Raw genomic sequence first — 24,918 nt, 5'->3', positions numbered from 1 at the left:
ATCCGGTTTTTTCTAATACCCGGGTTCGGGTATGGAACCGGTTACGGGTATGATCGGGTATTGAAAAATCGGGTATTGAGAGAAATCGGGTAGGGTATCGAGGAGACTCAACCTTATGTACCCGGGTAGGGTATGATCGGGTTATGGTATAACCGGGTATTGGAAGCGGGTATGTTTTCGGGTACGACCATGTATTAATACCCGGTTTTGAATTTTGAATTGTTTTATACATTTGTTAAGTTGTTTCAAATTTTAATTTGCTTTTTAATTTATAAAAATAATTGAACTATATTACAAAAATCATAAATTCACTTAGTTACAAATTATTTACTTAGTAATATGCATTTTACGAAAACTTAAACATAAAAGTTGTGAAGTAAACATAAAAATATACAATAAAACTCATGTATTATTTCAGGTATTATAAAATTGGTATCAGGTATAACCGGGTATGGGTATAGGGTATGACCGGGTCGGGTATTTACGGGTATAAATCGGGTACGGTTCCGCGTACGGGTATTGACCTCAAGATGCATACCCTACGGGTAGAGTCGGTTCCGGTTTCGGGTATAGAATACCCGGGTATAAAAAAACCGGTTACGGGTATTTTTTTCGGGCCCGGTTCCAGGTACAGGTTTTTTGTGCACTTCTAGGCGTGCCCATATACTGGCCCAAAACTCATCTTTGCCTATTCAGTATTCCCGTTTAAGTTAGACCCAACTTGGTCATTTTGTAGCGGGCCTATTAAAATTTGAAGCCCAGTTGGAAAGTAACCATTAAGGCATTGAGGAGAGATTTCTAACTTTTTTTTTTGTCAAAGAGGAGAGATTTCTGAAGCCCGTTTTTTGTAAAGAGTTTGAAACCTGAACCATGAAGTCTTTTATATTAAAATAAAGTAGTCTTCATGCTTAGAGTATTTGGGCCGGGTCGGTTCAAGTTTGAAACCCAAATCATTAAGTCTTTTATATTAAAGGTAATTAAGTATTATTCATGCTCGGAGTATTCGGGCCGGGTCGGTTCAAGATTCAAATATTCGAACTCAAATTTATTTTTTTTGGAGTTTGGTTTGATATGAACATCTCTACTAGAGCATCAACGAATCTTATATTTTTCAATCATTAGCAATCATCAAATAATCTTTTAACAACAAACGTTTTAACCAATATAATATTTCAACGTTTAAACTCCCCGTGTCTGCATTGAGTTATAAAGAATTAAAGATATCTCCAATTAAATACAATTTTTCCTTAACACTTAAATAATCTCACATTCTTAATTTCTTATTTACCTGATTTAGATGTATATGTCATATTTTGTATTTTTGTACGTCTACTTTTCTTAAGCTCTCCATTAAAACTAAAACTAGTTGGTAGTGGATGCATGATGATACTAATTTTGAACGTTGATCCTAATTTTGAAAAAGTATGAAACCTAAAGGTACATTGATCCTAATTTTGAATGTTGTCTAAGCATATTTTAATTTCGTCGAAAATCACTCTATAATACCCATGTATACTACCCACCGACAATACTAATTCTTCGAATAGTGAAACAGATGTTTAATATAGTTGTATAGTACTATAGTTAGTTCAAAGGGAAAAGGTGCCTTTGAAAACTATGAAACCCACAAAATACGTGTCAACATTTCACTGGCTAATGTTTATGTGATGACATAATTAACAAACTACGTATTATGCATAATCATACAGTGGTTATGCTTTTTTGTGTGTGTGTGTGTATGGTTTGATAACGAAGCTTCGCCAATGAAATCATGTGTTAATGTGTGAGTGGCATGGTCACATCCTGACATGAAATGAACTTTTACTTCTAGTCATCATATGATAACAATCACCAAATATCGTTTAGGACCATGCTAGATTTTTGTTGGCTTGTGTAACGTAGTTCGAATTTGATTTTTCTCCTTCTATTGAGAGACATGTACTATTTAATGGTCCAGAGACTATATTTTTAGAAAACTTAGTCAAAGGATCACGTAACTTACGGTCAAAATTTCCATTTAAATGATTTACCCCATTATTTTCTTCAAGTTAATTGATCTATGGATCAATAGTAAAGAGCTGGGGAGATACGAGGCCATGAGAAAATGTAAAAGATACGAGAAAATTTTGAAACAAAGTTATATTAAACAGTATTTTTCTTTATTTTGTTTATTCTTTTTATACCTTATTATTCTTTGAAAAAAAACAAGAAAAAGAAAAAGAAAACTTTGTGTAACACGGAGTTATATACAACTTCGGAAGCTACATTAATTTTTTCTCACGGATTTTCTTGAAGGGAGGTTTACTTTACGACCAGCTGATATTTTTGTGTTTGGGTGGACATGGGGAAAACACGTCTGTGTGGATCTTACAGGAGTGTCTCCTCTTGTTGGACTTAGGGACCGTGGGTTTGTTTCTGGTTAGGCTGCATTGAAGGCTGAATCGGACAAAGTTGTTAAACACGAGAAGTTTGTTTAGAGAATCAACATGTCTTTCTCCCATTTGCTTTTGATACATTTGGATTTCTGACCCTAGAGGCTGTGACTTTTTTTAGTAGGGTTCAGCGAGTTGTACACGGGACTTCTTTGGCTCCTAGGTCACAAAGCTTCCTCTTTAGTAAGATTGACTTTGCTATCCAAAATGGGGTTACGGTGCAGCTTGTTGCCCGTTTGCCTACCACTTTACTGTAATCGTTTTGAACTTATAAATGTCTTAATCTGATTAAATATTATAAAAAATTATAATTAGAAAAATAAAAGATAATTAAAATATTGATTAGTTAATATTACTTTTCTTGATTTTAATAACTTTATGGTTTTATGACTTTATCGTTAAACCTATTACATATTTACTTTTAACAACCCCGTGGCTTGGTCGGTGATAAATTATATGTTTTACAATCAAATAATCAAATGATTATGAGTTTTAATTTTACTTGAGACATGGTGAAAGGTGGATAAAAAAAATTAGTTTTTTTGAAAAAAAAAAAACTATTTTTAACAAAATCGCAATATTTAATTTAATATAATTAAATTCACATTTTCCAAAGCCCATGTTTCAATGCATTAATCCAGGATTGTTGAATTCATTTGAAGAAAAGAATAAAATTGACACGATTTTAATCTAATAATTATGTTTTTTTAATATTCTAATAAAAAAATTTTAAATGGAAATGATCCGCCTGAGATGCTCTTCCGGGAAGCATGAAACCAGACGGAATCTTTGATTTCACTTGAAAGCAAACTTCTTCTCACAAGCAATTATCACCTCATTTTCTTCATTTACATATCTAACCCCTCTATTTCATCTTCTTTACCAAGTTACCCCCTTTTAGTACTTCCTCTTTAATGACATTTATGCCACATTATGTAAAAACTTCCACAATTAGTTAAGCATAACCATGGTGCAAGAGCATGATGAACACTTGACTATTTGTTAGATTAGATGAACTTGGTTGTTAATAACCCTTTGACTATTACATGTTTGATACTCCCAAAGAGCGTATGGACACACGTTATATATAGCTGCCACAAAAACGCGGTATCATAACACCTAACTTAAAAACTTTAATTAAACACTTTGAAAGTTGAAACTAGTGTCGACTGAATTCTGATTTCATATTGACATTTGAGAAGTTTCACATACGCACTTTTCCTATTTAATGTAACTTCAAGTAGGGTGCAATATACATCGTAAAGTATTATGCAATTATTACAACAGTAAACAGTCTATCCATTAATAAGTTAAATTAACTTAAGTAAGTTCATATAACATTTAGCAATTAACTTAAGTAAGTTTATATAACATTTAGCATCAGATTCACAACCATTTGGTTGAAGGTCATATACTTTTTTACGTACTAGGCCAAGTTAGTGGATTATTGTTTACCAATGAACCTACCAATCCTAGATCAATAACAACCTTTATTAGACTAAATTGGGAGAAAAGTAACTCAAAAACCCATAGGTTTGTATATACGACAACTAGGTCCTCGTACTTACGCAAGATTAGTCTTACGAGGGCATATGTAACGTGTTCTAAACCCTGGCAACTAATTTACTCTAGTTAAAAAACATATATATTTTGTATATATTCCAACTATAGAGTTGGGTTTGATCAACTTTAATATGAAAGGGGTTGAAGTTGAAGAATGATTTTTGTCTAAGGGAGGACAAGAAGAAGTAGTTTGCATTAACATCTACTTTGGGTATAAGTAGTACCAAAAGCGACAATTATTGGATATCCTTGTGAAACACAATGCCCTGGATAATGATAACCATACATATATTACTATTCTTGTTGATTGCCACATGCCCACATTACAAACTTCTACACCATGCACAATTAAAACCACAAGACAAAAACACGAAAACGACTATTGTTCACAAAATATTTGTGCATATGAAACCAAGAGTGTATCATGCCTATACTTCTACACCATATAGAAAACGGGGATTTGATAAAAAACGATACTTGTAAATGTGTATACGCTATCTACAAACCGAAATTCAACATGGTATTTGGTTCATGAGGTCATACAGTAAGCATGTACGCGCGAGAATGAGTTAAATTAATACTGAATCATTTTTATTACAAGTTGTATTATTTTTTTGTTTAGTTTAGTAAATATTTAAGTTATAGGATATTGTATAATAAAAATAGTATTATCACAATAGCTATTCAGATGCATGAACAATGTTTTGGTATATATTGATCAACTCATTAGCTACGTTTCATTTTCAACAAAAGTTTTTTATTTAACTAATTAGGATTAGTAATAACTCATGTCTATCAATATATTTACTCTACTCTAGAATTAAGATAAACAGTCTTTTTTATTTTTTCCTTTTAATTTTTTTTACAAAATTTTCACACATACACACATGTATATATTTTCCAGTAATTATTATTTATATACTATTTACAGATATGGTATTCGAGTAACACTTATTCGCTAATCCTTTTCAGAAATGACAGTAGTAAAAATTTATCTTAAGCTCGTCACGTACTTCATATATTCATTTTAGGGTTGTATTTTAATTTTAGGTGAACGAATTAGAAAATATTTGTTTGATTGTTTGGTCATAAGAAGAGATCACATGTCACGACTCTTGTACCCACAAGCTTAAGGTTATTGACTATTAAGAGAGTGTATACTTTTGTCGTAGACTTGCCTAGGGACTGGAGTTTTGCTACGCTTTTGTTTTGCCTTACCCTTACCTTTACTTACCTTTGGGCTTTGCTTTTGTCTTGGCTTTCCATAAGATTTGTGTCGACAGGGATTTTTTAGGAAATCTTATACGCACTTTCAAGGTTCCACACTTTCATTCTTTATTGTTTGATCTTTTAGTGTTTAGTAACATATATAGTTCTCTATCAAATTTATGTTTAGGCAGTGTACAATGTTATGACCATTTGCAAAATGCTTTTGGGTTTTTCTGATTTCCTTAGCCGCACTCTACCTCACCTGGATTTAGGGGTGTTTGTGGTCCGGTTTTGGCCGGTTTTTAGGTCAACCCGTGAGCTAAACTATTTAGTAATGTTTTTTATTATCAAAACCCTTAAAAGTTTAAAACCAAATCATACTGAAACGTTAGTAATGGTTTAGGATTTATTAGGCTCTTATATACAATGCACTAAGATAGAAAATAAAAAAAAAATCTTGTAAAACAATTTCATTACATCTCATGCTACCATTTCATGACTTATATAATATCATGAAAAACAAAATGGGAACAAAGTCATTTAAAGGTTGTTAAACACTACTTCATTAATGCCCCCCCCCCCCCCCCCACACACACACACACCAAGACTGTTAAGTGAAAATCAAAATGAGAACAAATTTACAAAGACATTACTAGAGCTTGTTAAACATTTTCAACAAATTAAGCTTTTTCGTTAGCAGTTTAACACAAGTTTTATTTGATAAATTTAATAAAGAAGAAAAAAAGCAGATGATTACGAGTTCAATATACGAAGAAATTAGCAAATGATTATGTAGGACAAGAAAAAAGAATTAGTAGAAACAAGTGAAGCAAATAATTACGAAGAACAAGTTTTATATTTTACTAAACCAAATATAAAATTATAAAATACATACAATCAAATACATAATATATATAATATAAAAAAATGAAAATATATTAAAATCTTACGGTCCATACGGTTTTATACGTTTTGAAAATTCTAAAACTGTAAACCAAATCTTTCATTACAGCTTGTTAATATTGAAACTGACCAACCAATAGAAAATAAAACAAACCGATTGTAAAACCAACCTAATAATAGGTTTAAATGATTTTACCGTTTAAAACCGAACCATAAACACCCCTTCCTAGATTTACTACACTTTACATGTAAAAAGGAGGTTTTTAGACGGTTTTTACATTTAGAAAACCGAACCGTCTCACCCTTGTATTTCCTGCGGGCAACGTTTTGTATTACTATTACTTGTAATTTATAACTTATACTACTACACGTGTTATACATTTCTATTTTTATTACGATTGCTTACTAGAACGAAATTTCATTCGGAGATACTTAAGGAAGAGGGTAACAGTAGTAGTTTAGAAGAGTATTATTATATATATGCCGGCTGGCTGTAGAGTGTAACGTAAAAAGATTCAGATGATGAAAGAATATATATATACATATCATCGTCATATTCCCTGAATTTATGCCGCCGTAAACGTGTCCGATAAATTAGCCACTAATATTATTATTTGGACAGGTGTAACTTGAATTACGGCACATGCTCCGCTTAAGTCTTCTGTGATTACACAGTTGCCAAACCTTACACCTCAATCCAACCAGACTTCACGTCTCCATTGTACAACTTCTACTCCATTGCGTACAAGTATCTATGCTTGTCATGCTAACTTATATCATTTGAGGTTCTATAATACTATACATATTCGGTATTTAAAAATATCATAAATAACTTTTAGATATATATGGTGGAAATATGATCAAATACATTTTATTCGAAACATGAAAACAGTGAGAACCACTTTGCTGTTATCATTAGGTTTATTTTTATAGGTGTTTGTTGTTATTTTTTGTTCGTATTTGCTAATTTTCGATTATAAGACGTTATAAGTATTTGCTGATTTATATTTTGTTATTATTAGATTGTTTCTTTTGCTGTTATAAGTATTTGCTGTTATTTTTTTTATTATTTTGTTCTTGATTTTGATTCTTTTGTTGTAATTTTTAGGTTTTTTTCTTTGTTATTATATATCATTGTTTATGTAGATTAGTATTGTTTCTTACATTCTTATTTTTTTTTATAAATTAGTGTTATTTCCTACGTTCTTTTGTTAAGATAAAAATGCACATGAACCTTCCCCATATACGGTAATTGACTCACCCAATCATCTCTATAAAGGTAAAAGTTTAGACAACGTGAAGTATATATATCTTATCACGATAAAGGTAAAAGTTTACGCAACATAGACACTAGTGTATAAGCGTTTTATAAAAATATCATTGCATATTTTTTTTAATAAATTGCTAAGAATATTTTAATAACTTACCAAGAATAAGATTAATCAAGGTTTTGAGTTATACCTGCACAATGAATTTTATATAATGGAAGAAAATGACTTGACTTGGATATTCTTATCTTGTTTGAATCTTCTCTTTCGTATATGATCAATGATTACTTTAACGTGTGAACTTGTTAACAGTAATTAATTCGTTCTTTCACTTTGAAAAGTATAGCAACACAAGATTACTAATTAGATGTAACAAAGATCTTAATGATCATGACATCACTATACACAACAACCAAGCTTAATGTTAATATTCAAATAAGTTATTGAAGAAACACTAATCGACCCCGGGCAGATTATGGATAATCTGGGGGTTAAATAGATGTTTCCCACGAGGGTTGTATCCGGCAAGATGGTTATTCTTCCGATGACCTGCAAAACAGACACCGTGAGCTCGTCACTGAGAAGAGGGGCACCTCCTTGTGACCACCCTTCGGCGTGAGAATCAGACTAGATTGCTCTTGAATATAAGTGTATATTAAGAGAAATGTCTAGAGCAGATATCAGATAATATATGGAGATATAAGATAATGATACCGTTCCAAGGTGTTGGAGTATTTATAGCTGAATGTAGGTTTCCAAGCAGGTACAGCTGGCTGAATAGTATTCCTGTTCTACCAACTGTGGGCTACGCACGTGCCATGCTGATGGTTGGTGGGTAGGCAGCGGCTGATAGTGACCAGGCCGGCTGTGTACTATTCCTTTTCCACCAACTGCAGGCTATGGACGTGCCCCGACAGGGGTTGGTGAGTAGGCAGCGGCTGATAGTGACATAAAGTAGTAGAGCGTGCTGCTCGTCGTACTGTTGTTAGCGAGCTGTCGCTGCTTTGGTCAGATCTTTTGTACTATACCTTGGCAGGTACAGTACAAAAGGTCCTCCAGTAGCGTACGGACTGGCTCATTTGGGCGGGAGTTTTCCTGGCTTTGTGCGGGAGTATTCCCGGCTTGCTCACTCCTTCTTCAGGTGACATTACTGAATTATTTAAGAGTTAGTGCCTTGTGCGTGTAGCCTTGCTGCGCGGGTAGCCTTCCCTGATGGCTAGTATCCGTTGCTGCGGGAACAGGCGGAGTACGTCGACTATTGGGAGGCTTTTCCTGCGGGAACAGCTTGCGTACTGCGCGTAAGGACGTCACGTCTCTGAGCATGGTGGGTCCTGCGGATCCAGTTGGTTTTTGCGCAGACGTCCCTCTTCAAGGTGAGTCTTGCGAGTTTAGTCTTTGCGCAGACGTCTTTCTCGAAGGCGAGTCTTGCGGGTCCAACTGCGCAGACGTCCCTCTTTGAGGTGAGTCTTGCGGGTCCAACTGGGCTCTGCTGGGACCTACCTCTTCAAGTCCCCCCAGTCCAATGTTCTTCTCATGAATTGTTAATAAGTGAGGTGAACTTTTGGACTTAAGCAAGGGGTTTTGAAAAGGGTTTAGTTTTAAGGTTTTCCATGGGGATTCTTCCCGCGGAAGTCCTAATGTCACGTGCAGAAATTCCCGACTTTTCTGCTTTATTTTTATATGTGTTTGTTGTTATTTTTTGTTCGTATTTGCTAATTTTAGATTATAAGACGTTATAAGTATTTGCTGATTTATATTTTGTTATTATTAGATTGTTTCTTTTACTGTTATAAGTATTTGCTGTTATTTTTTTTATTATTTTGTTCTTGATTTTGATTCTTTTGTTGTAATTTTTAGGTTTTTTTCTTTGTTATTATATATCATTGTTTATGTAGATTAGTATTGTTTCTTACGTTCTTATTTTTTTTTTATAAATTAGTGTTATTTCCTACGTTCTTTTGTTAAGATAAAAATGCACATGAACCTTCCCCATATACGGTAATTGACTCACCCAATCATCTCTATAAAGGTAAAAGTTTAGACAACGTGAAGTATATATATCTTATCACGATAAAGGTAAAAGTTTACGCAACATAGACACTAGTGTATAAGCGTTTTATAAAAATATCATTGCATGTTTTTTTTAATAAATTGCTAAGAATATTTTAATAACTTACCAAGAATAAGGTTAATCAAGGTTTTGAGTTATACATGCACAATGAATTTTATATAATGGAAGAAAATGACTTGACTTGGATATTCTTATCTTGTTTGAATCTTCTCTTTCGTATATGATCAATGATTACTTTAACGTGTGAACTTGTTATATATGTTTCTCATAAACTAACAGTAATTAATTTGTTCTTTCACTTTGAAAAGTATAGCAACACAAGATTAATAATTAGATGTAACAAAGATCTTAATGATCATGACATCACTATACACAACAACCAAGCTTAATGTTAATATTCAAATAAGTTATGTACACATCATACAATTGAATTAATTTCCTATCCTAAGAATGATACCAATAAAATACATGTCACTCACTATCTACCCTCGGAGACAAACTACATTAGAAGACCCTTTAGAACAATATTGGTTAAATGAACTATTAACCAAGCCACACATATCCTAGTCGATTATTAGTCCAACAAAGAATCCAAGTCCGAAAGTGTAGTTGGGGCTGACTGATCATCTAGATGGTCGTATGTCCTTATCCCCATATCATGCATGGATGAAGAAGATATTTCTGTAGTCATGTCGTTACTAATACCTGTATCTTGTGACGTCACACTAATCTTGCTAGACTGGTCAGGGTTATTTGCAACATACGACTCCACCTTGCATTGGGCGACTATATTCCTAGCATCTCTGTCTAACCCACTAGCCTGGTCCACATGATGGGCATTTGTACTGAAATTGTTAACATGAGTAGATGGAAAGTTACTTTGGTGGTCATTGATGAATGGGCTCATTTGAAATGAGTTGGTGTCAAAGTTGTAGTTGTATGGAGAAACAATGAAATTTTTATAGTCTTGGTCTCTTTGAAGTATTTGAGATTGGTCATGTGAGAAATACGATGGGGAGTTTTCTTGATCAATCAAACCCTTTAATTTTTTTTCACTGGGAGCATCATTATCTTGGTGAGTATAACTTGACCCGGGTCTATCATGGTCAAAACAAGAACCATGAGGGTCCATCAACGGTGGCATCCATTGTGGATTATCCAACAAGTCGTCCACAAAAGAGTTCATCCCGTTATCCATACTCGGGTTTCTATTAATTTCAGTGTTCTTCTGAACAACACGACATACTACCCATTCATCCTGAAAAATAAATAAATTAACCGGTTTTTTAACAATAAATATTTGAAATGTACAAATGGGTAAACGAACCGAGCCAAGCACAAGCACGATTAGGTTCGAGCTCTATTTTTAAATTCATACTCAATTTGTAAATAGATTTTTAAGCTCAAGCTCGACTTGTTTATTTTCTATCAATAATTTTACACACACACACACACACACATATATATATATAGGGGAGGGATATTTTGAGAACTTGATGAGTTGTAAGAACTTTGAGAACTCAATTCTGGACCACACATTTAATTAAATGGTAAGAAATATGTGGCTGAGATTAAATTTAATTAAAAAATGAATCAGGAGAGATAATAAGTATTTTTGATTATTACACAACTTTAAATGTTAGTTACACAAGTGTAATAAGTCGATTCGGTGTGTAAAAAAATACTGTAATTTTTTGTACATTACTTACACTTACGTATTACACATGTGTAAAAAAAATTCAAAAAAAAAATTTATTACGTTGAGTTCTTTCGAGTTCTTAAAACTCAAAGCGGTTCTCAAAAGAAATCAATCCTATATATATATATATATATATATATATATTAGGGTGAGGTTAAAATAAGAAGTGAGTTATTTGTAAGAAGTATGAGAAGTAATATCAGGCGTTGGATCTGATAATCTGATGGTGGATATTGTTAGTGTGTTTTTTGTTTGGTGTGTTTTATTTTGTTAGTTCGGTGTGTTTTATTTTTTTAAGGGTAAAAATCACTTCTTACACTTCTTAGGATAATTTTACTTCTTATTTTAACATTGCTCTATATATGTATATATTTAATTATACTTTTATATAATACAAAATATATATTTTTTGATCATAAATTTATATACTAAAATACTTATTAGATAAAAATATATATTATATATAAAAATAAAAAATATTATAAATGATATGCTCATTTAAGCTCGATAAGTGAATGTCAAGTTCGGGCACATGCTCACTTATCAGACAAACTTAATCTGAGGCTCGAGTTCGGTCATGAGCTCGTTTAAGCTCAACTCAATTCAAACTTTTAACAAGTCAGTCTCGAGTACCTCACAGACATCATAACTCGTTTACACCCGTAAATAAATGTAAAACAATACAAGTGGATTTGTGCCTAAAGAAGTTGTACCTTAGACGCTCTAGACATGTTGTAATATGAGAAATCGCCTTCAAGCCTAAATTCATGCATGACCCAATTAGTTTTCTCTCCTTTGGGAGCTCTTCCTTTGTAAAACACAAGTGTCTTCTTCATCCCCACCAACTTCCCTCCGGCGACCGATTTTCCTTTCTTCAGTATCTCCTTATCTTTCCCCGTTGCCTTCCAGTAACCAGAATCCGTTGCTCGGTTTGTTCGCATTCCGGTTGGATATTTTCTGTCTCTTTGACAAAAGAAGTACCATTCCTTCTCCCCCATTTTTGCTCTCCCTACAACATATTTTCTTATTAAGTAATTATTTGCAGAATAATATATTAACACTAATTGATCAACAACTGTAGCTATAATTAAAGTTGCTTGCCTATATATAGATTATATAGATAATTGATTCCTAATTCGGATAATATGCACCTTTCAGTTATACCAGATTTGCTAGTTAATAATTATGATACATATTTACGTAATTATGATAAACTTTTGAGATTTATTGACCATTGAACAACAAAATCTTCATAGAATTTAATGATAACATGATGCAATTTCACATAATATAATTTCACAAATAGAATTTTGAGAAAGATAACGCGATCGATTTTAAAATTCAGATTTGATCTAAATTCGATCTACCGGTTATTGCCTTTGAATTCATCTAACGACGATCAAATCTTCATAAAATTTTAAACAAGAAGATGCAATTTTATATAATAATTTCACAAGAAAGTGTATATTGACAGGTCATGCATATTAATATTATGACACTGAGATCAGCTTAGTCTGCCATCTTAGTGGCGACGTAGCTTGTTGCTTGCTTTCCTTCTATTTCAACATAAACACCATGTTTAATAAATCGATCAACGAATTTACAGTAAAAAAATATATACACAATCATAATATTAAATCCGTTCAACTGAAACATAGCTAGCGATCGATTGATTAATTCAAGTATCGAAGAACTTACGATGCAACTCCCAAGGTTCACACTTATTCAGATCAACTTCTCCGATTGCGCAAGCGGTAAAGTTCCGATTCATAACTTTAGGCGTAAGATAATGAGTTATAACCTCTTCATCCGTCGGATGAAACCTAAATCCAGGCGGCAAGCCTATAATCGCTTCGTCTCCATCGTTCATCACCGATGATGATCCTCCTTCCATAGCTACAAGCTAAAACAACGAACACGCACTCGCGGTTCACAGGTAGCTTATTAATCGATGGTAAACAAAGCTGAATATTATTCTCAACGTAGTGTTTGTTCATACATCGGTTTTGAAAGAGAACAAAGATGGCTGGCAACGGGGTTTAAATAGACTAGTTGCGTGGATGGCAAGCAATAACTAGTTTTTGTGACTTGTATTACAAAAGTGCCAGTTAGAGTATATTCTAAATTCTGTAAAGTGTATTATATTGTGTGTGTATATATACATGTAGGTGCAGTGGCGGATCCAGGAATTTTTTTTAGGTGGTTTCCTCTTAATTTATAAGGTGGTTCATACGCGTCTTCTATATATCCGTACACTATTATTTCGAAACTCGGGTGGTTCCGGGGAACCACCCGTTTGTATGCTGGATCCGCCCCTGTGTAGGTGTGAGGTAAGCAAGGCATATATTTTATAAAAGATTTGTATAGTTTTTATTCAACATGTTTTTTTTCTAGCTTTGTTTACTTGTTATAGTTATCTAAAGGAAGCTTACTCATCAACTCGTCATTGAACACATTTATGGTACATTAGTTTAACTTGGGTTCTTTATGTCATTCAAGATTTATTTAAGTTAATTGTATGAGTTTCCTAATAGTTAGGGATAAATGAAATCAGCTATGAGTATTTAAAAATTAACTCTGTAGGAGCTCGAGTCGAGCTTATTCATGCTTTTTTTTATGTATATACAATATGACAAAAGACGAGAACTTAATACACTATTGATAGCACCAAATATTGAAAATATACAAACCATGATGAATTCTTATTGGTTTAGTGATCATAAAAACATTACGTGGTATATAAGCCATGCAGATAAAAAGAAAAAAGAAAGAAAAATCGCGAATTATCTAAACAAGAAACTGACTAAACGTACACATGGTCCATATTTTTCACTTGATTACATAAAAGCTAGCTTGTTGCTATCAAGCGTCATCAGTCATGGTCCATTTGCTAAGTTGATTGTGTCGGGCAACCATTCATTTAATTAACTAACCTTATGAACCAACTAAGATATTCATACCTCTCGATACATAATGATTTTCATGACAGTAATAACATATAGACATGATTACTTGGTGAAGTTTCGCTTTTGATTTAAATTCATCCATGCGTAATACGTGCATTCATAATGATACACGATGAATATGTTATATGTTCGGTCTACACGACAGTAGGCATAAAGGTGGGCACACTACACATTAGTAGCGTAACTATTAGTATATCTATTATCTATGATGTGTTTCTTTTGCCATGTATAAAGGTAAATACAATGCTAGAAAATGACTTATTTCTTGTTTTCTAATAAAAAGTATATGAGACAGCCGTTGCAAGTTTCTTAGTGGTTAGATGAGGTTGGTGGGTCTGGGTGGGTGTGTTCAAGTGGGACACGTATCTCTTTCGTATTATCCTTTTAACATTAAGGATGTATCATCATCATTTCATCATTCACTTGTTTTGCAAACCTCTGTTTTTGTCCCTTAAGTTTGTGTTGTTAAAAGAACTAAACCCTGATGTTTGAGAGTTTGCAATATAACACACTTTTCCGAATATAAATGGTAAAATCACCTTTTTCATTACTTTCATCACTTATCTACTTTTGTTTTCTGTTTGTCATCTTATAATCGAAAATGGAATGTATTATATATTTTTATTTTTTTAATAATTTTTAAAAAGGTATTAAATTATCCACATTCTTATTTACAGTTTTCAAAAAAGCTAGTTAATATACAATCCGCTATTGTTGGAGTGGTAGGAAAGAGACTAGGTGTTTCATGTTATCAATGTTCGATTCCTGTCCATAACATTTAGTTTCTGAGACACCAATGTGACAATTGGAGGCTAGACGAGTGGGATGGTTTTCACTAGTTGAATCCTTAAAATAAACGAGTGTATCCCGATGCAGTGAATTTAATCAGTAGGCCATTTGCAACATATATAGTTCTCTCAAATTTATGTTTAGGCAGTGTACAATGTTATGACCATTTGCAAAATGCTTTTGGGTTTTTCTGATTTCCTTAGCCGCACTCTACCTCACCTGGATTTAGGGGTGTTTGTGGTCCGGTTTTGGCCGGTTTTTAGGTCAACCCGTGAGCTAAACTATTTAGTAATGTTTTTTATTACCAAAACCCTTAAAAGTTTAAAACCAAATCATACTGAAACGTTAGTAATGGTTTAGGATTTATTAGGCTCTTATATACAATGCACTAAGATAGAAAATAAAAAAAAATCTTGTAAAACAATTTCATTACATCTCATGCTACCATTTCATGACTTATATAATATCATGAAAATCAAAATGGGAACAAAGTCATTTAAAGGTTGTTAAACACTACTTCATTAATGCCCCCCCCCCCCCCCCCCCCACACCAAGACTGTTAAGTGAAAATCAAAATGAGAACAAATTTACAAAGACATTACTAGAGCTTGTTAAACATTTTCAACAAATTAAGCTTTTTCGTTAGCAATTTAACACGAGTTTTATTTGATAAATTTAATAAGGAAAGAGACTAGGTGTTTCATGTTATCAATGTTCGATTCCTGTCCATAACATTTTTGTTTCTGAGACACCAATGTGACAATTGGAGGCTAGACGAGTGGGATGGTTTTCACTAGTTGAATCCTTAAAATAAACGAGTGTGTCCCGATGCAGTGAATTTAATCAGTAGGCCATTTGAAAGATTCATTGGCCGTTAAAAAAATATATATACAATTCAACCTTCTTTAACACGCGCAGGCACACACTCATTTTTTTATTATTTTATATTTTTTTACATTTTGTTTTCAAAATGTAACAGGCATAAATTAATCTTTTTCCAAGTATGCTCGAAATCCTGAATATTGGCGTCTAAAAATACACCTCACCCGATATACTAGCTAGGTACATCTATTGATACAAGTATTGTGTGTTGAATCTGGATTGTTAAATTTGTGAAAGAATTGAAGGCTTTAAAGTATTGGCTTGTCTTTGGGGATACAACTTGGAAGTTGCAATGCCACTCACTTTACATGAGTTTTAATAATAAAAGTCGACTTTTGAACTCCAAAAAGGGTATTCTCAACTTTGTTTTTTAAGAGCAAATTTTCTACGTATAATCTTCGAATTTTGTATTTGCAACAATTTAAATTCATCGTATCATTATATATTATATGGCCAGAGAAGAGTGGAATTAAATCCTTGCCATTGAAAATACATGAAGTTAAATCTTGGTCGTACATGGTCACATAATTGACAGTTTTCATGGAGGTTACCGGCGGTTACAATCTCTCCTCACACTACGTTTTGTATCCCCACGTCTTCCTCCTTCATCGGAGCAGTTAACAAAAATGCTTCATATATTGCGCTGTCTCCCGATTGACTCAATCGCCTGAAAGCATTTACCATAAGATTATTGCAAATCACCGGCGGTGTTGATACTGGAATCCATGGCGGTGATGGAGCAATTAAGAGGTTCAGAGTGCCGATGACAAGGCGAATTGAAGATTGAAAGAACGGCGTTAGGGTTATTTTGGCGAGAAATGAGGTTTTGACCTTCTTAGGTTGACATGTTAAAATCATAAGTTTGGCAACCGTTTATTTACCCTTTTTTTGAAGATTGATATATTTGCTTCATGTTTCACAGGTGCTATTGGGTGATGTTGTACTAAATCACCAATGTGCTCATAAACAAGTGAACTACCAACTGCATGCATACTGGTTATTTTCAGTTATTTTGTTTAGACATAACATCTCATTGTATAATTTTCATGATTATATTGATGCCAGAGTGAAAATGGAGCATGGGACATATTTGATGGGAAGCTTTCATAGGGCCTGAGACAATTGTTTGTGATGATCCAAATTTGCAGGGTCGTGATAATCCTTTACAGGTGACATATTTTATGCGGCACCGAACATCGATCATTCTCGGGATTTTGTAAGAAATGATGTAAAAGAGTGGCTGAACTGGCTTAAGAGCAATATTAGTTATGATGGTTGGCGGCTAGACTTTATGAGGTGAATGTTTTCGTTCAATTTTTCTATTGTTATAATTATCTGTAATTTATTATGTTTACTTATAATACACGCTATTATTATTAGTATAATCTTACTAAAGATGAATAATGTTGAGTGACATGGTATTCTCAGGTTGATATGTGAAAGAATATATTGAAGCTTCAAATCCTGCATTTGCCATTAGAAAATATTGGGATAGTCTGGTTGGCTTACGAATGTGGTAATCTTTGCTGCAACCAAGGTAAAAAAATCATAAAACTTAATTGTAATCAATGTTTGGTTAGTGAGTTGACTTCAGATTTGTTCAATATTAATCACCCTTAATAGACGTTGTGAATTGTGATTATATGTTCTCAGAGGCACATCGTCAATGCGTGATTAACTGGATTAACGTCACTGGTGGTACTTCATCTACATTTGATGTCACAACAATGGTAATCCATTTGTCATTACATAAATCCTATGAAAAATAGCAAAACTTAATAATTATTATACTATATGCAGGGTACCTATTTTATAAACAAAATTAAAAAAATATAATATAATATCTATACTTTTTTATATTTTAAACATTGTTAATAAATTGTTAGTGGGAATGTGGGAGAGTGTGGACATGGGGTGGTGGACGGTTTAACATAGTGTGGACATGGGTGGTTGGAGGTTTAACATTAGTGTCAACTACTAACGAGTAAACTGTATCAATGATACCATATTTTCTAGCGCTAATGACGAAAATGAAGAAGATGATAGCAGTGACTCAACTTCAACTTTCCGAACAAATTAAAAGATTCCAAGAGTTAGGGGCCAAAGTCACAACCGGTTGTTTGAGTTTTAAGAGTTTAAATGCTTTTTATAATAACATTCGTAGAATGGATGCATGGTTTTTTAATTGAGTTCATGTTACCTTCATAAGTTTGGTGTATTGGGTTTTTTTATAAATGTTTATGATAATTGTTTTCATGTCTATATTATATATTACGGTTTAAACATAATGCTGGTGATGTGTATCATGTTATATATTATATACTACAATGCATTTTACTAAATTATGTAGTACACTTCTGTTTGCCATGAAAATGAACATGTACATCTCAAAATGTATTGGAAAGACCAAACCGTTGCTTTGTTAATAAATCAATGTAGTCATTACATTCTTAAGTGGATATTCCCGTTCACCGGACGGGTCAACTACTAGTTTTAAAGGGGCAAACAATATATATACCAGTAGATTATTTAAGATTATTTAATTAGTCATGAACTATTCTTAACTTTGTTACATATCGTACGAATTAATTACAATATTTTATCATAGGATATTTTACTAAACTCAAATACTAAATAAAAAATTTCATTTCTACTATCAAGAATTAAAATAAAATATTTTCTTTTGTTAATAGGCATGTTAACAAAATAACACTAACTCACTAAGTTAGTTGATATGAAGATTTTTTATTATAATATAAATATATAACAGATACAAAGTTAATGAGAAAATAACAATGATTAAAGGTTCCAAGAAAAATGATAACTATAATACTTCACTTCATCATATCACCCTAATGAAAATAAAAATAATATATGAGAATTCTCTTTTATTTATGCAGAGATACGGTTTCTTGAAATCACCCACAACACATCTTTTGTGGTTGCGGCCCGAGTGAGGTGGCAGGGGATGGATGAGGAGGGAAGGACGGATGTGTTGTGAAGCAAGTCCAGCCAGTAAGGGTCGTGCCTGAAAACGAGAAGGCGGGTGTGGAAGTGGGGCTACCCCCTCTATCACATACATACATACATTATATATATAATTTTAATGATTTTTTAATAGGGTTTGTGTATGTTTGGTGTTATAAAAGAAATATAGAGTTTTTTTAGAAAAGTTTGAAATCTGTGTAACGGTTTGTGGACGTCCACGTTGCTGACGCTCTTTGGAAAATCCAATGAAAAAGGAAACATTGAATATTGGAAGAAAAATGCAACTTGCATTTTATCCTCCTATGATTATTAATTAAGTTTCTCCCTGCATCCCAATTTCTTGAATGTTGAATTAGTAAGTTACCTATTAACAAACATGTTAAACCTATGACCAACTAATAATGGTCTAATGGCATGGACTATGGTGTTTGATATCCTTTAAAAATAATAAGTTGTCAAGTTTAAATTCTTGCTAATGCAAAGTTAATTAAAGGAGATTTTATAAGATGGAAAAAATGTTAATAAAAAACAAACATGTAAATCATATACCTAAATTAAAAACTTCATAACATACTGTTCAATTAACAACATGACAAATATTAAGTTTTAACTTGATATTTCAAGAATAATTTTAAATCAACAAATAATTCTATATCAGTTGTGTTCCTCTCGTGAAAAACCTTAACATGAAATCATCCACCTCATTTTAATGCATATATATCATTAACCGGTGGTGACAAATTTTTATATAGAAACTACTTAAACCTTCTATAGGCAATAACTTTATCGATCATTAGCCCAATACATTGTTATTAAAGATTTGTGACCTTCATAAGATCTGTAAATATGTAATAACATATTAACATGCATATAAGTTCACTAAAAAGTTCCAAACACCTAAACCATACCACCTAAGATCACTCTAATATCAGATTTGATGATTTTGATTTTGCTTTCTTCCTTGTTTTCATCAAAAAATATTTACTTCAAATGAGATGAACGATCTCACGATTATCAACAGGTTTCAACAAAAACCAATTCAACCTTTTAATCCGTTTTAAAACAGCCGACTCATAGCTAGTGTTAAATCGATTTTCTCTACTATACTTGTTATTGACAGATTAATCTATGTCTTGCTCATAAGCTCATAACTGAATCAATATATATCAACTTAATCGGTCTCGGTCCAGCTATCAAAACATCTATAAAAGTATAAAACATTAAAACTATATAAAGTAATTTTATTCCTTGTTATGAAATACGTACGTCATTTCCAACCGTTTACTTTGTTTTCTAAATTCTTTGTGATATTTCCTGGATCATGGATGCCTTGCAATTTCTTTATCATATCTTATACTCGCTCGTTTTAAATATTGATGCAACTTACATTGAAATATTTAATTATTAGCGTTAATTATGGCGATAGTGCTAGTGCCGGCTCAACGAAAGTGGATGCCAAAATCGAATTGTGGACTACTCATGACAATTGTTGAGAAAAAACTTTTTTGCTTATTACAAGTTTTGAACTCATGACCTATACAATACTTTAGTATAAATCAAGCCTACTACCACACCAATACATTACTTTGAGTTTACTTTACTCATTATAATATATCTATATTTAATATTTTTTGGATTTGAAAGCCATAATTAAGTGTGAGCCTAAAGCTCAAACTTATTTTTGCTGGCCCACGGGCCGCCCATGATAATGCATGTGGTTTTTAAAAAGTAACAGGTTTGAGTATTAAGGCTTTCAAGTAACATGTTTTGGGTATAAAACTTTATTTTTTTGTAACATATTTAGGCACTAACACTAACAAACGTTAAAACTTGTGTTCGCCTAACATACTAATTGATGTCACATTTATTTCAAGTTGCCATCATGTTTCATTTGGATCTACATATGTTTGCTGCCTCATCAGACCTAACTGCATCTCATCAACGAAGAGTTAAAGTGAGGTGGTTTTTAGTTGTTAACTTTGGATCATAACTATTTTAATATCATTGCTAATTTAGGTTTTTATCAATTGTTTCTTTTCAAGTTCTTAAAACATCGTAAGTGAGCTTCAATAATATAGGGCACCTCTAAGGATTAATTATCCCATTTTACAGTTGCCTACACATTATGGATCGAGGTTAGTTGGTCACTCTGTTACAACAGTTATATTGTTGTTGATTTTGGTCTGGTTTTCAAATTGGAGAGGCGATTCATGATATTAAGATATATGCATATAATATAATATTTGTTTTAATTAAGTTTTACGTGATACTAACATCAACATTCGAAGGAGCTATCTTTGTAATCCCCGTAGATAAGTCTTGATTTATGTTATTTTCAGATGTCATATTGTGGACGGCCCGAAGTATGCTATTTATAGGCATAACAGATGCTCCTTCGCTTCTCGCGAAGGGCTTTTATCAGGTTTGTTCGCGTAGCGCGAGGGACTACTTAACCACCATTGAAATCTTTTGTCGTTCGCGTAACGCGAAGAATTGGTTCGCGTTGCACGAACTAGACCTATAAGAGTCGCTGAGTTGACACGTAAACCTGCCACGTGTCACCACGTGGTAAAAATTTTCTGCATAAGAGTTGAGTTCCTTCGCGTCGCGCTAAATGCAAAGTGCGTCATCAAAGCGCCACATTGCGTCTCTTGCCGGTGCCTGTGCGTGTCGGGTGTTTCGCACCCTCCGTTAGGACCACTGGGTGCATGCTAGGCATAAAAGAATATTACTATGAAAACTCAATTCCTTATAAAGAGCTTTCAAATTTTTCCTACTTTACATGTGTGATAGATTTATCTTTCTTATTTATACCCATATGAAATACTTCCATTTTCCTACTTCTTTTCTATGTGTGATGGATTCTCATTTAGTTAACATGGAATGCTTCTAACTTTATAATATATATATATCTTATTATTTTTTTTACCATATTTATTATTAAAATATTTTTGGGTTAATCTACTTTCAAAGCTGACATTTTTAACCCAAAATAAATATGATATTTTTGCAGATGTTCCAAAGTGTTTTAAATGATTCATGACATAAATTTTCACTTTTTTTTAACAACGATATAGTATGCTCCCCGTCACTAGACTCGTCGACATCCAAGATAGGAATCACCTTAGTCCTTATTCATTGTAGATCATTTGGTCAAATGATTTTTGGTAAATAGTAATGACCTTAAATATAAAAACATGTAAAATTATGGAGTGTTTGGATATACTTAATTTGACTTCACAAATATTTATGAAAAGGTTATGAACTCGATCGATAAAATTAGTATTTAATAGTTATGTATTTATCAACTTTAAGTTTATGGATTAAATTAATAATGCTTAAGCTAAAGTAAATACACTCATACGCTATTAAAATTTATTAAGTTTACACGTCAAAAACAATGTTTATCCTGACAATTCCTTAGATAACATATGTGTTTGGAGGGTTTTAGTGGTTTGTCTTCCTACTCGTACGTTCCAACCTTCTCGATAAAGGTTTTGTGTCCGGTTTGCAATCTATGACCTAAGTCGGGTAATCATATATTTGGTAATTGCCCTTCGATCCTTTGGATATGGAGTAGAATTACTGCTTGGTTGGGTATTGCGTTGCCGTTTGATTGGACCCCTTCCTCTCTTATGACTCAGCTCGGCTCATATGGTGTCATCTAAAAAAGATCTACTGGGATTGATTATTTTTATCACTTGGTGGATTACTTGGAAAATGAGAAATGACATTGTCTTCCACTTGAAAGGAATCAACGAGCGACTTTTTAATCAAGACATCGTTCAACTTTTTTTTCTTCTTTTGTGGTATTATAGTTCTAGTAAATGTTGTGTTATTTGAACAGAATGGATGATGAACCCCATGATGTACTTGTAACGGTTGTTATGTACTTGCCCGTTTAATTTCTTAGTAGTCGTGATTTCACCAATGGTTCTAAGAATCATACTCCTATTAATTTCATCCTTATCATAGAATCCATTTGAGGACATTCTTCCTCATGCACCAGCGTTGTTACATTGTAGATGTTTTGCATACTTAAGGTGTGTCTAGACGTTATTAAGCAAAACGCTTTTACTTATCATATAACAAGATTTTAGCGAGCTCAACCAACTTAAATAAAAAACAATATATTATAAAAACAACCGACCATATAGGCTCATAATCAAGTGTTTATAAATAACTAACATTATTGTTGTTTATTTACAGTGGTTTTACAAACCTGTTTGGAGGCTTCCTTAAACACGAATTAAAGTGTATGACCAACGAAAATATTATTTAAAATCTAGTTGCATTTTTATAAATTTCCGTTTTATATTATTTTTGAAGGTTTCCTCCCATATTATGTTAGCACAAGCTTGCATAATTGCATTAACTATATAGTTGTATTTTCGTAACCATTTTCATATTGTCAACAAGCATTAATAAACTTAACTAATATAAAGAAAAAATAACGTTAATAATCTTGTTATATTGCGTTAAGTCAAAACAATAATGAATATTGAAGAAGATGATGTCAGCTTACCGTCATCCGTACATGACTTTGACAAGTCAACGCGTTTCTTTTTCTCAAATTCTGAATTTCACCCTATTTTTGTGGGATGAAATAATATTATATACATATAAATGAATAAAGAATTAAATTTAAGAGGAAATTGCTTTCATTAGAATCACGGCATTGGTTCAAAATGAGCTTCTACGTTCAACTCCCACGATTGTTTACGCGTCATCCGTACCACCCCATCTGGTTTACAGCATGACATTTTAAGCCCCTTAGCCTTTTCACAAAAACAAAAATAGATCTTTCGTTTTTTCACATTCTAGAATTGTTTACGCGTCATACACTTGTATGTCGTGAATTAAAGAACTTAACGATTAACATGTGTTACTTTAAACAATATACACTTAAAAATATTCAAACTAGCTAGGTAAATATTGACTTGCATCAGGGGCATACTTTTATAGGGACGGGGAGGGGTCGTGGCCCCCTGTTTTCCAACCAAAATTTTTGTTAACATGGGTTTTTTGTAGAAGTTGGTTTTTTAGGGTTTGAACTTTGGCCCCTTGAATCGTTGTATTTTAGAGAATTGATAGAAAAATATCAGTATGAAAAGAACTGGCATGGGTTTTTTTTACGAACAAGAACGTCCATGAGTGAGCTCGAGAGATATAGTTGCAGGTATTTTGAAGTGTGAAAGATGATGTGTTAAAAGTTTGAAGTCAAAACAAAATTTTGACTTATACTAAGGGTGTTCATGGTCCGGTTTTCATGGTTTTTGGGTCAAACCGTAAACCAAACCGTTAGTAACGGTTTTTATTTTTGTAAACCAAAACTAAACCGTATAATTCTTAAACCGAACTGAACCAAACCGTTAATAACAGTTTGGTTCCGGTTTGGCTTCACGGTTTGACCTCGTTGGGTTTTTATACAAGATGCCCAAAATAAACGATTTCTGCAAAAGAATTAAAAGAACCTAGATGCATAAGCAATTTCAAAAGGAACATAACCGGTTTCAACGTGAGTCAGATAACACAAAATCTATGGGCATTTATAAATAATTTATAATGATTTCATAAAATGACCATACGAGAATTACTATGTTGGAAACCCACAACTTTAAAAGCACACTAAAGTTACCGAATTGAGAACAAAATAAGCAGGTTAGCTTATTTTTTATTTGTTTAACTTAACTGAAGTTAAAACAGTTTTTAATTATAAATGTATAATCATGCCTAATATATATTTATATGAAATATCTCATAACTTTAATATATAAAATTCTTATGGTCCAGTCCGGTTTAATACGGTTGGTTTTCGGTATAAACCGACCAAACCGTTCACTATGGCTTGAAACTTTTAAAACCGACCGACCGAAAGTTAGGTAAAAAAACCGACCATGAAACCAAACCGTTGGCCGGTTTGAGCAGTTTCGCGGTTTGAAACCGAACCATAAACACCCATAATTTATACATTGAAATTGATGCATTGGAAGTTGTAGGCTTTAACAAGTATTTTTTTTTTATTTTTTTTTATTTTGCTTTATTCTCATACATATAATGCATAGCATTTTATTGATTTAGATTCATATTTACTTTTTTAGTTTTCTGATTTTTTTGAAAAGAAATTGTAGTTATGTTAACTTTTTTT

At 32.8% G+C, this 24,918-nt stretch overlaps 1 protein-coding gene across 1 annotated transcript; it reads right to left on the bottom strand.

Moving 5' to 3' along the window:
- Positions 1 to 9,716: 9,716 nt before the first annotated feature.
- Positions 9,717 to 13,134, bottom strand: LOC143637275 (NAC domain-containing protein 92-like). The gene is made up of 3 exons (XM_077104707.1): positions 12,844 to 13,134; positions 11,859 to 12,154; positions 9,717 to 10,704 (listed from the first exon to the last, which is right to left on the bottom strand). The coding sequence occupies exons 1-3, from the start codon at positions 13,037 to 13,039 to the stop codon at positions 10,021 to 10,023; spliced, it is 1,176 nt and encodes a 391-aa protein (XP_076960822.1). The 5' UTR covers positions 13,040 to 13,134; the 3' UTR covers positions 9,717 to 10,020.
- Between the last annotated feature and the right edge of the window lie 11,784 nt (positions 13,135 to 24,918).

The sequence above is a fragment of the Bidens hawaiensis genome, unplaced genomic scaffold (genome assembly GCF_021521415.1).
Source record: "Bidens hawaiensis isolate Kalapana, Puna unplaced genomic scaffold, B.hawaiensis_p1.1 tig00008219_1, whole genome shotgun sequence".
NCBI lineage: Eukaryota > Viridiplantae > Streptophyta > Magnoliopsida > Asterales > Asteraceae > Bidens > Bidens hawaiensis.
This window is presented reverse-complemented; position numbering and strand designations above follow the sequence as displayed.

Coding starts and splice junctions, on each gene's coding strand:
- LOC143637275 (XM_077104707.1), bottom strand. CDS start 13,039: ATGGAAGGAGGATCATCATCGGTGATGAACGATGGAGACGAAGCGATT. Junction 12,155..12,843: donor TGAACCTTGGGAGTTGCATC/GTAAGTTCTTCG, acceptor AATATGTTGTAG/GGAGAGCAAAAATGGGGGAG. Junction 10,705..11,858: donor ACATGTCTAGAGCGTCTAAG/GTACAACTTCTT, acceptor TTTATTTTTCAG/GATGAATGGGTAGTATGTCG.